Source organism: Falco cherrug, chromosome 6, assembly GCF_023634085.1.
Source record: "Falco cherrug isolate bFalChe1 chromosome 6, bFalChe1.pri, whole genome shotgun sequence".
Taxonomy (NCBI): domain Eukaryota; kingdom Metazoa; phylum Chordata; class Aves; order Falconiformes; family Falconidae; genus Falco; species Falco cherrug.
The window spans coordinates 74,790,202-74,805,303 of NC_073702.1; the positions used below are offsets into that span (position 1 = coordinate 74,790,202).

Consider the following 15,102-nt stretch of genomic DNA (forward strand, 5'->3'; position numbering starts at 1 on the left):
CCGCGGCGCTGCCTGTTCCCTGCGCAGCAGCCGCCTCCCGCCTCCCTCGCTCTTTCGCGCTCACCGCGAGGTCTCGGAATTTTTTGGTCTGTACCGAGCGGCGGTGGAGGCTGGCGGGAGGACGGGAGCGCGGGAGGGCGCGGGCAGGGGCTACGGGACAGGCGGCGGGCACCCCGGAGGCTGCGGAGGGCGCGGGGTCCTTCCTGAGGGGAGGAGGCGGTGGCGGTAGTGCGGGGCGGTGCTGCTGTGCCGGCGGAGGTGCGTGGGTGGCGGGGCCTGCGGGGGGTGAGGGGGCCGTCGGGGCGGTCGGTTGGGGGTGCAGGGGAGGCGGGCAAAGGGTGAAGGTGGCTGTGAGGTGTGTGCATGCCGAGGAGTGGGTGGGTAGTGGCTCTGGTCTGTGCGTGGGGTGAGGAGCGGCTGTTGGGCAGGGAGAGAAGCGGATGTGTAGTGCGTGGGGGTGTAGCTTGTGTTCTCTGTGAGCGCACGGGGTGGATGTGCAGCGTGTGTGTGCGAAACGTGTGCGAGGGTCGGGGGTGTTGTGTGTGGAGAGGGGAAGGGCAGTAGGGGCTGCTGTGGAAGCGGGGCAGATCCTGCAGGCTCTGGAAGGAGCTTTGGCCGGTTCAGTTCGCGTGCTGTCTCGTTGGGGTGCCAGGGGAGCGGCTGACTTACAAAAAACATGGGGGATAGCGTGTGTGGTGGGGGGCGAGGCCGGTGGGTGCGTTGTGAGGAGAGCAGCTGTGCGGTGTGCAGGGCGTGGGTCCGGCTTGGGGACCTGGAGAGGAGGAGTTTTGTCAGTTGCGCAGGGAAAATTGGGGAAAGAAGTGTAGGGAGGGAGCTCAGCACGGGTGGAGGGCGAGCACTGTTGTAGGGAGGTGATCCAGAGAAGTATGCGTGGGAGGAGGTTTGATTTTTGGACCTTTACTGATGTGAGGGGCCTAGGTTTGGGTTTTGGGATGCCAACATAGCTAGAGCAGGCTGGGGAATGAGGAGTGCTGCGTGGCATGTTGCAGGTCCGGAGCTGTAGGGTGTGAGGTATCAAAGTGGAAGGGGGTGGCTGGCAGCTTACACTGAGTTTTGAGAAACTGTAGAGACCTGCAATACCTGGGTGTGCTGGGCTTGGGGCTGCAGGTGCTTCTGCAACCCTTGAGGGGAAGTGTGTGTATTTTGGAGGAAGAGCGCTGCTTCAATGCCAGAAGAGTGACAGAGTGCAGTGGATGTTACTGTGAAGCAGCAAAAGAACGAGCCGTGAGATATGGGGTTTTTTTTGCCCTGGGCAGTAAAAACTGTAGTTGAGGATTTGTTTGTAGGGAAACCCTGTACTGGAATTAGCTTCATGAAGGCTACAGAGGAAGTTTTTTGGGGTAGTGGATACCAACTTATTCTGCTTCTTGTGGGGCTATTCAACAGGGAGTTACTGAGGTTACCATCAATGGTTAAAATAAGAGGTAGCAGCATGAAATTGTGCCAAGGAGAATGCATCAGGAAAGTCACGCTGGTAGTGAGATTGGCTGGGCACTGGGACAATTTTCCAGTGGGGAAGGAAGTGGTGGAACAGTTACTGGGAGGGGGACTGAAAGCGGCACTGGCTGCTGTCAGTACAGTGCTGGGTCACTGGAGAGATGAGTATTTATTTACATGAACATTTGCAGGCCACAGTTGTAAGCCAGACTCCTTGTGTGTTAGATGCTGTTCAAAAAATGTAGTAGGAAGTATTCTCTGCACTGCTGCCCTTGGACTGTCTTTTCTTTCTACGCTTTTTTGGCCATGTGTGAAGCAGGCAGATCGCTTAACCTGAAATTGCTCTGCATAGGCTAGATTGGACTAGGATCAGTCTTTCTCCATTTTCTAGATATCAAAATGAGTTCCATGCTGACCCATGCCATCAGAAACCTCCCTGCTTCCTCAGCATGGGCTGCCAGGGTCTGTAAGTATCTTTTAAGTTTATTAAAAGCTTGAATTGGTAGGTCATAAAATTCTGTTTTTAAGTCTTGGGTTTGGAATGGTTGCTTGTATCTGAATCTCTGTTCCATTGTCATCTTATAAAAACATGACTTCTTTTTTTAACTAGCTAATTCTGTTGTTGCTGTATTTGTCCCTTCCCACATCAGGTGTGGGAGGAATCTCATGTTAACAGGTAATGTGACCTGTGTTGTTTTTGTGAACAAAGTAAACTAATAAAGAGCTCACAGATGCTCTAGTGCAGTTGTCTTACTTTTTTTAATAGTTATCTTATTTTTTTAATAGTTCTTACAGAAACTAGAAATGTTTTTAACATTTCTTGTTTGACATACGCTATTTTTTTCTTTCTTGTTTTTCAGTTGCTCGATCACTGAGCTGCTCTTCACCGTTACAAGCTGCAGGTAGAGTGAAAAAAAACAGGAAAAGCAGTGGGTCTGTGCTAGAGAAGACTATTTTTGAAGCTGCCACCCTTTTCCAGAGTCTCATTCCGCTTAAATCTCAGACAAGCGGCACAGACTGCTTTAGTTTGAGTGCTCAAAAACTGCAAACAAGTAAAACTACAGGCAAACTGCTGTTTGCGGCAGAGTCCCTTCAACCTCTGAATGCCCCTGGCTCTCAGCAGCTCTGCCCAGTCCAGAGCTGACGCTCCATTGTCACCTGACAGATAGCTATTTCTAGAACCTAAACAGAGAAGCTGAACTCGGGGTTTATGAACTGTCTGGGCATAACCAGCTTACTTGCCCAGAGGGGAGGGAATTGTCCGTGACAAGGAGGAGCTTGTGGAATTAGCTCTGAAGTCCAACAAGACCAGTGAGAGGCTCAGGTCTTGGTGGAGCTGCTGAACATGCACAGTTACACAGATTTTTAGCCATGGCACTTAGCGAGCAGTCCAGGTGATCTGGCATTCTGGGATTCATTGTGGGGGGTGGCTCAGGGGACTAATGCTTTGAGCTGCCTGGGGTTTGGAAATGGGCCTAGACAGCAGCTCCCCCTCGTCTCCTTGGCTCTGCACAGAAAGCCTTATATAACCCAAGAACAGTGCTGGAGTTTCATCCTAGTGCTGGCATTTGCTTGAGCACAGTGTTTCCTGGCCTTAATCTGCTTTTACGTGTCTCTGTCCTCCTGCTTGTAAAAGGAGCTGCCCCATATGCTCATTAAGATTTACAGGCCTCGTGGTATTAGGAAATTCTCATTGAAGTCTTTGTTAATCGTTACTTCAGAAGAGCTGTGTCAGCGGCCTGTTGAACAATACTCTTACCATGACATGCTTTGTCTTGAACCTGAGATGCTCAGACACCATACAAGAGAAGTAACAAGTTACCCACAGCAAATATATGCATTCTTTGTGCTACTGCTTTCCTCTGGGAGTGAAAGTTGACTTCCTGAACTGTTTTGATTACCTTGAATTATCTCACTTTCACTGTGCAGTAAGAGCATGTATATAGGCAGTTACTGTGGAAAGTAAGTTGGTCGCTAATTGAAGTCCTTGCTGTTCCCCAAGTGGGAGATCTTACTCACACTCTGAATTTGGTCTGCCTCATTCATATTGAAAGCTGTACAGCATTTTGAGAGGGATGTCTTCCTGCAGTATTCTTGTCAGTGGTAATAGAGACTGGGAGTTACGTGGCTTTGTTCTCAGCTGTACCATTGCTTCAGTGTAACTATAGATGAATCCCTCTGCTGATGGGGGATGTACCAAGTTGTTAAATCATGTTTCACACATCTCATAATTAGCCAGAGGGAGACAAGATTACAGCTCAGGTGTCCTACCTACCCTGCTTTTGACTTATGCACCAAAAGAGAACATTTTCCTGTTTTCTAGTAGTTTTTACAGGGTCTTACTTTAAGCTTGCTGGTATTCTTGTTAACATTACTTCTTTTTCGGCAGCCCAGCCTAAGAGTAAGAAGACCTTAGCCAAAAGTGGCACGAAGAATATCGTTGTGGTAGATGGTGTCCGTATTCCATTTTTGCAGTCTGGCACCTCGTAAGTATAAAATAAGAGGAAAATACATGCTGACTTGGTTAATTATAGAATCTCTGTGAAAAAAAATCAGCTTACTTGTTCTTTTTAATGTAGTTATTCTTATGCCTAGAAGTATGGAAGTTAGGCTGCTAGTTATTCCAGCTTACCTAATGAAAAAACGTGGTCTGAAGGTTAACCATGTATGTGAATTCTGAGAAGAACGAGGATTTGTGCTGCATGTCTAGAGGAACCTGCTGGTAAATTTACAGCAAATAAAGCAACAAGTTTCACAAAACTAGCAGGACAGATGCAGAGAATCTGCTGTAGACTCTTCTTGCTAGACTGTCATGCCACCAAATCCACAGCTGAATTAGAATCAGACCTAACTTTCTGAGGATGGCTAGGGGATTTCTTTATTCTGTAACTATTGCTTTCCAGTGGTTTTACTACAGCAATTGCATGCTGGCTTACACACCAATAGTCCTCACAACCCGGGGTATGAAATGTTTGATTATAAATGCAGCAGAGCATTTCTGGTATGTCACCAGTTCTTTGCCACTGATGTGCGCTTACAGTGGTGAAGTGGACATCTGTATCGGTTTCTGACACCCCTAAGTTTCTGCCTTTCTTCTTTAACTTTCAGGTATGCGGATCTTATGCCACATGACTTAGCAAGAGCAGCACTGCAGTAAGTAAATTGAACACTAGAAGGGCCCAAAAAACTTGTTGAGATGCTGGGGTCCCAACGCTGGTATGGTAGCTTCAACAGATTTGAAAGTCAAGGCTCTAGCTTTGTCTCAGACTCTGAATGACATGATCCAGGGCCTTAATTTTTCATAGTCCACCACCACCTTCATAGGTGGCTTAAGCAGTGGGGCTTACAATAGGCTTGTGCTAAAATGTGCTATTAGAAAGAGATGGCTTTGTTGTCCTGCTTGACAAACTTTAGTTTGAATTCTGACTGTAGTTTTCTAAATACAGAGGTCGTAGCTGCTGTTGAGGCGTGCTTACAATTCATGGGAAAAACAGTCTGGGCAATGCAGGGAAAAACTTAAGTGGCAACAAGAATAACAAGCTAATTCTATCATCTTGCCTGTCCTTTCCACTCTGCAGTGATTTGACAAAAGCTGTAGGTTGTTAGGAGTGGGTTTGTTGTGTTGAGAAGCAGGGCAAAGTGCTGTTGAAAAGAGAGAAGGCTTTACTGGGGGGGAGGGAGATCTCAAGGCTCAGAGAAAGATCATGAGGTTGGTGCAGTTGTGCCAAATCTGAATGCCATGTTTAGCCACGGCAGGCTAATCTGCTTGACAGGCAGCATGTTAGTCGTGTGTGAGGGCTGTGTCCGGACATAGAGGGGGTTTTAATGTGCTGCAGAAGAGAAGTTACTGATTGAGGGGCCCTTAGTTTTGTTGTTATTTGGTGCTTTTTAGTGCATGAAACTGCATTTGTATCCCAGTGGCCTTAAATCACTGCCCGCAGTGGGATTTGTTGTGGTGACATGTTTGTCAAGTTGTTTTGGCAAATGATGCCATATGGTGAAAACACACTGCTTATTTTCTGTGTGTCTTTACTGAATTTTTAAATGTTCCTAAACAAAAGGTGATCAGCTTTAGCTCTTAAGGCCCTCTTCCTTTAAATTTTTGATGTCAGAATACTCCAATTTGGGGAAGATACTAACAGCCATTTTGGGGGTGGAGGGAGTGTAGAGCAGTTGCTTTCATGAAATTATGTAATAATTTATATTGCTATTATCACCATGATTATTTGCAGTCCATAGCAAATTACACTTTTCATTAAGTACATATGCATGCAAGATTTCTTCTTAACTAGGGGCAGAAGATGTGGCTCCATTGTTGCCTTGTTCTCCAGCCAAGCTGGCAGAAAGAGTATGTTGGAGGACTGTGACGTAGTTATTGCTTACATGGTGCAAATTCTTTTTTTTTTATTCTTCTCCTCAGGGGGTTGCTGAACCGGACCAGTGTCCCAAAGGATGCTGTTGATTACATTGTTTATGGCACAGTTATCCAGGAGGTGAAAACGAGTAATGTTGCCAGAGAGGTAGGTTACTTGCAGCATTTCCTCTGTGAGTCTGATTTCTGCAGCTAGCATGAAGATGACAAACACTTGGCGCAAAAAAAGAAATTTGCAGTATTATGGTTTGTTTAAACATGATTTGCGAGTATGAACTAGTTGTGCAGTATTGTATGTGTCAACTGTATGGGACTCTCCCTCCTGTTGAAATCTGCTGTAGATCAAGTGTATTTTAATGCAGTGAAGCCTCTACTTGATTCTTCCTTGAGAGGGAAGCTTTTGTTAGTGATTGGTGATCACTCAGCTCTTAACTGATTTAAATGCTGGCTTGTCCAAAGTACTTGAGAGGACTAGAGTGTGCTGTCATAGATTACTGTGGTATTTATTTATTTTATTGGCTGATCAGATGCAGCTTTTGAATGATTTGAAATGGAGTAGCTTACCTGCCCTTTTTTCGGGCAGTTAGAAAACACAATTTGCATATTATACACAGAAAGAAGCTGGTCTACTGCAGTAATGTTACGGAGGCAGCATGTGATTTTCTGTAATCTGGAGCTTCTGATCTTGTTCTCTGCAACTTGGCAAAACCATGATGTAACCTGGGCTGGAACGACTGAGGAGGTGGTTATGAGGCTGTCCAGTTCCATCAGCCGTTTTAGCCTTGTGTATGCGAATACTCGCTTTGGTCACCTGCCAGTCAGATGAGGTTGTGGTATAATTTTAACTTGGGAACAACTGTTGAACTTTAAACCAGTTGGCCACATCTCAACTAGGGAAGGTCTTGCTGTGGGCAGCTCTCTTGTGGTAGGAGGCTGTGCTCTCAGCTGCATCAGATTGAGAGGCTGTGTTCTGAACTGCAGGAAATGTTTTCTGTACTGTGTGAAGCAGGTCACGGTGCCTTGTACTGAGGGGCTCTAAATAATTCCCTTCCTATATTGCCTTTGCAAATAAGGTGAAGCAAAGATGATGCTAAGTAGTTGGAAGTTCTTTTGAAATTGTGAAGTGTGCAGTTAGTTTGTCACTTTATTAACGGGGATGGCCAGTGACTGTCTGCATGATGCAACTGAGAACCTTGTTTCCTCCTGTTCCCGGAGTCTGGGGAGGGGATGAGTAGTTGGCTGAATGAAAACTTGATGTACTTGTTTTCAGCTTAGTGTGGAAAGGTGTGTTGCTGGGCGGAAGGTAGTTCTGACCCTGTGGAGCAAAAAGGTGCTGGTTTTAACAGCCATTCTTTGTTGCTTATAGGCTGCCTTGGGAGCAGGTTTCTCAGACAAAACTCCAGCCCACACAGTCACCATGGCTTGCATTTCTTCAAACCAGGCTATGACCACAGGTACGTTGGCTGGAAGAAGCTATGGGTTTGGGAAGGAGCTTAGCAGCTCCTCTGCATACCTTGTCTAACTTGCAGTGCTTAGTGAATATAAGTAAGCATCTGAAGAAATCCTGGAATGGAAGTTTTTGAACCAACAAAATATAATATGAATCAAGTGTCTGCTGTAGACCTGCCAGCAGCTTGATAACCCTTTGCCTTCAGCAGTAGTCTCTGCTCAGTGTCTACTTCAGCTTGGGAGGTAAAGACTCCATCATGATAAGGAAGTTGCTACCTTTCAGGCTACGTTTGTTTTTGACTTAGCCTAAACAGAGCAAAAAAAATTGAGACCCGGCTACTGTCTCAAATTGCTGGGGATGTTCTTCTCCCAACTGCTGCATGTGACAAAGAGAAGTAGAAGCAAAGTTGTAAAACCAGCATGATTCAGAAAATGGCTGTCTCTGTTAAACATGTGTTGTATAACTTGGCCAAAGCCAGAGGCTGAAGAAGGAAATAAAATGTAGTAGTATCCAAAGCACTAACGGGCTAAGTGTCAGTTCTTCCCACAGCTCTCATGGGAAACTCTTGTCTTGTTCTGCAGGCGTGGGTATGATTGCAGCTGGACAGTGCGATGTTGTGGTAGCTGGGGGTGTGGAGTTAATGTCAGATGTTCCCATTCGTCACAGTAGGAAGATGAGGAAGACTATGCTGACTCTTAACCGAGCCAAGACGTTAGGCCAAAAGCTCTCCCTGATTTCCAAAATTCGCCCTGACTACTTCGCTCCTGAGGTAATTTTTTTCCAGACATTTAGATATTTAGCTAAACTGTTTTCTAGGGAGGTGTAAAACAAATTGTCTTGGGTAATTTTTCTAGCCTCAATGGAGAGGATTTAAAAAGTGTAAGGTGGCTGCTTGTGGCTTGCCTTTTATTGGATCTTTGTCCTGTGCTTTAAGTTAAAACTGCAGTTGATTAATGGATCTCATAGCGTTGTGACTCTCTGCTTTGTCGTCTTGTATGTCTTCAGTAAACCTAACTAAATTCAAAACCTCCCTGTCCTACAACTCCTAGACAAACTGTGCTGGAGACTGCAAAAGTAGAAACTTTTTCCCCCAGAAATACAAAACTTATGCAAGGGTCCTAAAGGATCAGCAGATTTTTTTTTCCTAGATAATAGAAGTAACATGCTTAATATCAGAGAGGAATATCCTTACTATATGAATAGAATTGTTGTTTGATTAATGCATCTTAAATGTGCCTTATGATTGCTGTTCCTGGCCAAACCCTGCCAGGTGCTAAATGTGTTCAGCTCCCCTGTTTGGGCCCTGATGAGAATCTGCAGTCTGCTTGTTAAAAGCAGGAGTCTGCTGTAGAGGGAGCCACTCTTCTTTGTCTGGCGGCATGAGGGGGGTGAATTACTACGTGGTGGAGATGAGAAGGAAAAGCACTTCTCTCCTTACCATCACCGAACTCTTCACAAGAAAACTGTGTGTCTGCGCTGCTGCTGCCTGCCTTTAGTGTGAGTGCAGTGAAGCACAGTGTATGTACAGCAGAGGTGAGGTCCAAAGTCCAGCAAAGATATGAAAATTGCAGATTTAAATGCATGCAGGGATTTCCTGTGTGCTGCTGGAAGAGTGAAAACTAAGCTGAAATCACCTGTCTCTGGTTTTTCTTGAGGAAGTATTTGACAGGGAGTTTTAAGGTCCCAGGATATGTTGTTTCACTTTAGCCCAAAAAGTCTGTTCACCCTTCAGAGGGGGTTCCTTGTTCAATGCAGAAGGCAGCTGCTCTTTTGTCTGCGCGTGCAAATGCAGTACAGTTCTTGAACCCCTGCAGTAAGCAGCAGTCTGGACCTCATTTTTATGCATTTTTTTTCTAAAGTCTTTGAAAGTGATGCTTCTTCTAATATGTTTGCCCAAGTCACTGTGTGTTAATTGCATAACTCTAATATTAAACTGCCCTGCGTAATAAACAAAAGGGTTTCACTGGCTGACTGTGCAGGGCTTAACCAACTTCTGAACTGTATGTAACTGCTCAGGGATGGGTGTTGATGTGTGCTGACTTTATTTTTCTGTTTTGTAGCTCCCAGCTGTGGCAGAGTTCTCCACCAGTGAGACTATGGGGCACTCTGCTGATCGTTTGGCTGCTGCCTTTGCCATTTCCCGTTTGGAGCAAGATGAGTATGCCCTCCGTTCACACACACTAGCTAAGAAAGCCCAGGATGGAGGCTTGCTACTTGATGTGGTACCCTTCAAAGTGCCAGGTAAAAATGCATGTTTCATTGTTAGCATTCACTTCATGCAATAAAGAAATACTTTATTTAGTAAAGGAGGGGAAGTACTGGGGTCAGATTCATAATGTTCTGTATATCTGATATGGATTTTAACTCGTGAGAGACTGTTTCTCCTCGGAAAACTACTGACATAGGAGCATGTTTCTAAACATACACATCTAAATATATAAACATATACTTAGTTACCTAAATATTGTAATACCCATCTTGTATCCATGCTAAGTGGTGATACAGCAAGGAAGATCAGAACGGTTGGACCAAGAATCCCCCTGCTCTTTCAGTCGGACAAGAGAACCCATGTTTATAGCCCAAATCACTAACAATGAATAGAAAGCCTAATAAAATCCTGATCTGATCAATCAGACACTGGATAGGAAGAGCTGAAATGTGTTTATCTTGGTAGACTCCGGTTCACCAGCCTCACAGTCATTGCTCCAATATGAAATAGTTTGGGGAGAAAATTTAAGCTGTCCTTTCTGTGGCCTGATTTCTACCCTTATCCCCCATCAGCCAGTGGACATGCTTTGGTGTAATACCTATCCATCTGGGGCACTTTTACTCTGTACTTAGTTTCCTAGATTCATGCTTACATACAGTCTTTATACTAAAATTGGTAATTTTTGTTAACTGGCTTATTTAAGCAGCTGGTGTAGTTGAAGGTGTATACATTTGGTTCTTCCTAGTGCTCTTACTTCCTCAAAACTTGGCACATAAATGTATACTGATTTAGGCCCAGTTCTCCCATTTAGGCTTTATAATCTGAATTTAAATTCTTTAATCAAGTGAGTTTTCCATGTACTAATTTTTTCTTACAGTAAATAGATAGCAGTGCTTCATTTTTGCAATCTTCAGAGAGAAAGTGATGCAGCTTTAATTTTTAAGTGGTATTTTTTTAGCCAGGTTAAATATGCTGATACCATGAATGGATTTTCTGTTTTTTCCTCTTCCCACTTCTCATAAAAAGCACAGTTTTCCGATTGTTTCTTTCCCCCCCCCCTGGACTGCTGATGTGCAAACTCATGTATATTGCTGACTTTTGTAGTTTAATTTTTTTTTTTTTTTCATCAACAGGCAAAGATACAGTTACCAAAGACAATGGGATCCGTCCTTCCTCACTTGAGCAGATGGGCAAGCTGAAGCCAGCTTTTGTCAAGCCCTATGGAACAGTCACAGCTGCCAACTCCTCCTTCCTGGTAATGTGTGTTCCCATCCCTGTGAGCCAGAAGGGAGAACTGTCTGGTTTACCCTCTGCCTCCCATAGGTGTGTAGGTCAAGCTGTTACAATCTGTGGGAGTTAGTTGTCCCCTTTGTAATGTCACCTGCTTTCAGATTTTTCAAGGGTAACTTTGATCTGTATTACCATCTGGTTATCTTGGGTACTGGATTGTTTCTTTTTAAAATCAATAATTAAACACCTGAAGTCTTGGTCTGTGTTACCTGTTGATTTTTCTGTAGCTGCCTTATAAGGGTTGATCATTCAAAGGCACATGTGAAAATTCTGTCCCAGATGGGATTGATCACATTTTAAGTCTAGAAGTTAGTAGTTTTAGCCTAAACTTGTCACTTTAAGGCTTGCCCTGCAATCCACAGAGAGGAAAGAGAGATTTCTCTAGCACATCTATGACGAGCTCTCTTTTGCATATCCTCCTTTTTCTCTCTTTAGCGCTTTTAAAGGAAGCTTTTTTAGATGCTGAAGTTTTAAGGTAGTTGTGTAAATTAGGTGAGGTGTATCTGAGCCTTACAGAAGGTGATTGCCACTGGAAGTCTCCCACAGAGGGCTCAAGGTGGCGGTCATGTTCCTGCATGCGGCCCTGACCGGTTCTTGTGTATTTAAAAGGTTTTTCACAGTTTGTGATGAGCATTTCAAAGGAAGCAAGTAACTACTGCTGGAGCTCTTTCAGCAGCGATGCTATTTAATCCTTAGCGTTCTTGGGGACTTAAAAAAGCCTGGTAATGGCACGGCCTTGGTGTTAGGAACAGCAGAAATGCTGTTGGTGTGCTCTGTGCCACAGGTCTGTAGGCGAGCTTAGGCTATTAGCCCCAAATAAGTGGTCATGTGCCAAAGCTGTGATGTTCATCTTTGCAATAATGTGGTGAGCCTGTGGCTTGTGTCATCCCAGAATTATACTCCTGTTCTGGGACGGAGCCAAGTAGACAGGTGAGTGTTTGGGGTAACCAGCTTGTTCTCAGGAGAGGCAGGGATTTTAGGGATTTCTGTCCTGTTTGAAACCAGGGGGAGTTGTGGGTCTGAACTCTAAGGAAGTGCTTCAGTAATGTGTGTGCTAACACCATTCGGAGATCATCCATCTATCTATCCATCAGCTCTGTCATGCAGAGTTGTTCTTTGTCCCATATCATAGGGGGATGTCCTGGAAGCTCCGGTTACATTTGGGTCCTTTCTTGCCAGTTGCTCTGCTGGAGGGCTGTCAGGCTCATTTTGTGTGCAGGGTGTGCTTGTTCTTCAGGCAGTGATCTTGCTTTTGTCTGCCTGTTTCAGACGGATGGTGCTTCAGCAGTTCTGCTCATGTCTGAGGAGAAGGCTCTGGCAATGGGATACAAACCAAAGGCCTACCTAAGGTAAAAAGGGACTACTCTATGTGGCTTCTGAAGTTTGCTCTCCCTTTCTTCTCTTTCTGTTGCTAACAGCATTTCTCCTGTGCAGGGACTTTGTGTATGTGTCCCAAGATCCAAAGGACCAGCTGCTTCTGGGGTAGGTGGTGATGATCAAGAACATGCCCTAACAGGCCGTACTAGTGTGACAACTAGCCTTGACTTGCTGTTACATGTTTGTGTTTTGTGAAGTGTATCCTGAGAGATTACATCTCTTCAGGCTTTCTCGGAAAGGTGTGAGAGCCGGTGTGTTAGGTGTGACTCAGGATGGGGAAGTGGCTAACATGGGAGAGCAGCTGTGGCGGAAATACCCACCCTCATTTGCTGGGGGGCACCTTGGTCTGTTGGTACTAGCAGTAGTTACCTGGGGTTGTGTTTTAGTTGGAGTGTGACAGGCAGAGCACTGTACCATGAACCCTAGAGAGAAGGAATGTAATGTGGGTCACTGTGGAGAAGGGGGATGATGGTATGAGGAAACGTATTCACGCCAGAATTCTGTTTCTTAACTCTTCTTCAGTCCAACATATGCTACTTCCAAAGTGCTAGAGAAGGCTGGTCTAACCATGGCTGATATTGATGTGTTTGAATTCCACGAAGCTTTTGCTGTAAGTACTCTGAACACTAAGGATGCCTTTAACTGTAAAATGTCATTCTGTGGACATCTGCTTTCGTGTTGGTGAAAGGTCTCAAGACCTTCACTAAATGTAGATAGGTGTAATTCTACATTTATGTCTAAATATAAGTACTGTATATATTTTAAATGCTACATTTTTACATTGACACAATCTATGCTAAGTGGCTTACGTTGCTTGAAGTCACCAAAGGAATACTGATTGTTCTAAAATAATACTTTAAAAAAATAAACCTTGCTTTCCCAAGACCCTTGTATGAAGGAAACCACTTCTGCACATCATCTACTAATTGGATTGGGGCTGTGTGTTACTGTGGTGACGTGGCTTGTTACTTGGACAGCGTCTTTTTCTAGTTAAGGTTGAGCTAACATTAATTGACAGGGCTGATCCTGTCGAATGCTTTTTTAGTTGGCTGTGTTGGTTTTGTGGCTGTAGCTAGCCTCAGGACAACTCCTGTTTACTAGCGCTGTCCATAGGCTTTCCTCAAGGTCTGCCATTATCCTTGTTAATGTTGCCCTCCTCTCCCTTCCAGGGGCAGATACTGGCTAACCTGAAAGCTATGGATTCGGACTGGTTTGCACAAAACTACATGGGCAAAAAGTCAAAGGTAAGACACAGTCAGGACACTTTTATCTTTAGTTTAACTTTAGGATTAATTTAATTCCTCGTTGCAGCAGGATGGTGGTGGTGCTGCAAAGCAGGGCTGTTGTGTTCTGTGAGGAGAAGCAATGTTTCTTGAATTCTGGGTTAGCAAATCCCGATGTGAGGAGTTTCTTTGGGAACAATGGTGCTCCCATTTTGAGCAGGAGGTGATTTAGAACCGTAATGGTAATTGTTGAAGAGGAGGGAATAAAAAACAGTGGGAGGGGCTCAGTCCTTGGACATGCTTTCTAACAGTGTGGAGTATACCTGTCTGGCTGCAGGTGATGCAGTAAAGCCTTTAGCACAATTTTGTCCTGTTGTCAGGCTCTTTTACGTGCCAAGGAACACTTCATACAGCCAGCCTGGACTGTTGTAGGTTTGGCGTTGTCATGAGTAGGTCAGGCAGTCTTCTTCCAGACAGGTGATTGTGTGTCCTCTCCTCTGTGTGCTCTTGCAGGTTGGAGTTCCTCCTATGGAGAAGTTCAATAACTGGGGTGGCTCCCTCTCACTGGGACATCCTTTTGCTGCCACCGGCTGCCGTCTGGTAATTACTGCTGCCCATAGGTTGAGGAAGGAGGGAGGACAATACGGCCTGGTTGCTGCCTGTGCTGCAGGAGGGCAGGTAATGGTGCTGTATGGTCTGGCCCTGTTCCCTCTGCAGAGGGGCAGGAATTATGTTTCTGATCCTGTTGGTACTATGAAATCCTGTCTAGTTACACCGGCCGTGGGGGCACCTCCAAAATCCCATGGCACTTGGGGGTTCATAATACCCTCCGGCTTGGCTGGCTGCCTCCTTGTTGTGACTGAGTTCAGTGAGTTCCTCCTGCCTTGTCCACTTCAGAGACTCTCCAGCCTGCCTCGGAATCATCCCTGGGCAATTAGCCCTCATCAGCCCGTTTGGTACAAAAGGCAAAGAGAGATTTCAGCCATGTTCTGGGGGTTTCCTTTGGTGACTCTCAAAGACTTCCCAAATTGTGGTTTCTGAGGATCGTTTTTCTGATCTGAGGAAGAAGGGTCTTTACAAGAAAAATGGGGGTGAGACTCTTCCTTACAATTCTTGAGGCTGTGGATGGGAGCCATGGTTCAGGTTGCAGGGACCGGTGGGGACCTAGCAGGCAGGGCTCGCCTTCTGTCACCTGAGGGCACTGGTCCTAGCATTGCCTTCACCCTCGATTCCCAGTTTGGCCCTCAGGACAGCCTGATGCATTACTCAGGGTAGACTCTGGTGCCTTGGCCAGCCTGAAGCACATCTGTGCTGTCCCGAAGCTGTCAAACCACTGTCTGCAGAGCCCTCTTAGTGAATCAGCTCAATTTTCATCTTCCCTTTTATTTTATGACAGTTGGGAGATGGGCATCTCCAGTTGAGTGCGTGTCTGTAATAATCAGTCTTTTCTGTGACTGTTCTCTTTCTCTCTCTCCTTCCAGGGGCACGCGATGTTAGTGGAGCTTTACCCTCAGTAATGGGACAAGGGACTGCTGAGCAGGTTATTCATACGTCCTGTGCCTGGCAATGCCATTTCAATGCACTAATAAAAACATACATACAGTCCTTCTCAGAAAGGATTTTTGGTGGCCTTTGTAAATACCTTTTAGCTACTCGGCTGGTAATTTTCAACTAATGAACATGCTTTAACAAATATTCCACTTCCAGGAGAGTAAAAGTTAAT

At 45.2% G+C, this 15,102-nt stretch overlaps 1 protein-coding gene across 2 annotated transcripts; it reads left to right on the forward strand.

Moving 5' to 3' along the window:
* The first annotated feature begins 225 nt into the window (after positions 1–225).
* On the forward strand, positions 226–14,995 carry HADHB (hydroxyacyl-CoA dehydrogenase trifunctional multienzyme complex subunit beta). Of its 2 annotated transcripts, none has more exons than XM_055714011.1 (16): positions 226–258; positions 1,850–1,924; positions 2,319–2,360; positions 3,848–3,944; positions 4,567–4,611; positions 5,879–5,978; positions 7,197–7,284; positions 7,862–8,049; positions 9,341–9,521; positions 10,623–10,744; positions 12,049–12,128; positions 12,214–12,261; positions 12,679–12,766; positions 13,326–13,400; positions 13,893–14,057; positions 14,861–14,995. In XM_055714011.1, the coding sequence occupies exons 2-16, from the start codon at positions 1,858–1,860 to the stop codon at positions 14,894–14,896; spliced, it is 1,422 nt and encodes a 473-aa protein (XP_055569986.1). In that variant the 5' UTR covers positions 226–258; positions 1,850–1,857; the 3' UTR covers positions 14,897–14,995. The 2 variants fall into 2 exon arrangements, with proteins under 2 accessions (XP_055569986.1, XP_055569987.1); XM_055714012.1 differs by lacking the exon at positions 226–258 and adding an exon at positions 262–285.
* The last annotated feature ends 107 nt before the right edge of the window (positions 14,996–15,102 follow it).

What these genes read in the sequence shown, in the direction of transcription:
- HADHB (XM_055714011.1), top strand. Translation starts at nt 1,858, where the DNA reads ATGAGTTCCATGCTGACCCATGCCATCAGAAACCTCCCTGCTTCCTCA. An exon ending in TTTTTGCAGTCTGGCACCTC is followed by an intron (nt 3,945 to 4,566) that starts GTAAGTATAAAA and finishes TTTAACTTTCAG; the next exon opens with GTATGCGGATCTTATGCCAC. An exon ending in AATTCCACGAAGCTTTTGCT is followed by an intron (nt 12,767 to 13,325) that starts GTAAGTACTCTG and finishes TCTCCCTTCCAG; the next exon opens with GGGCAGATACTGGCTAACCT.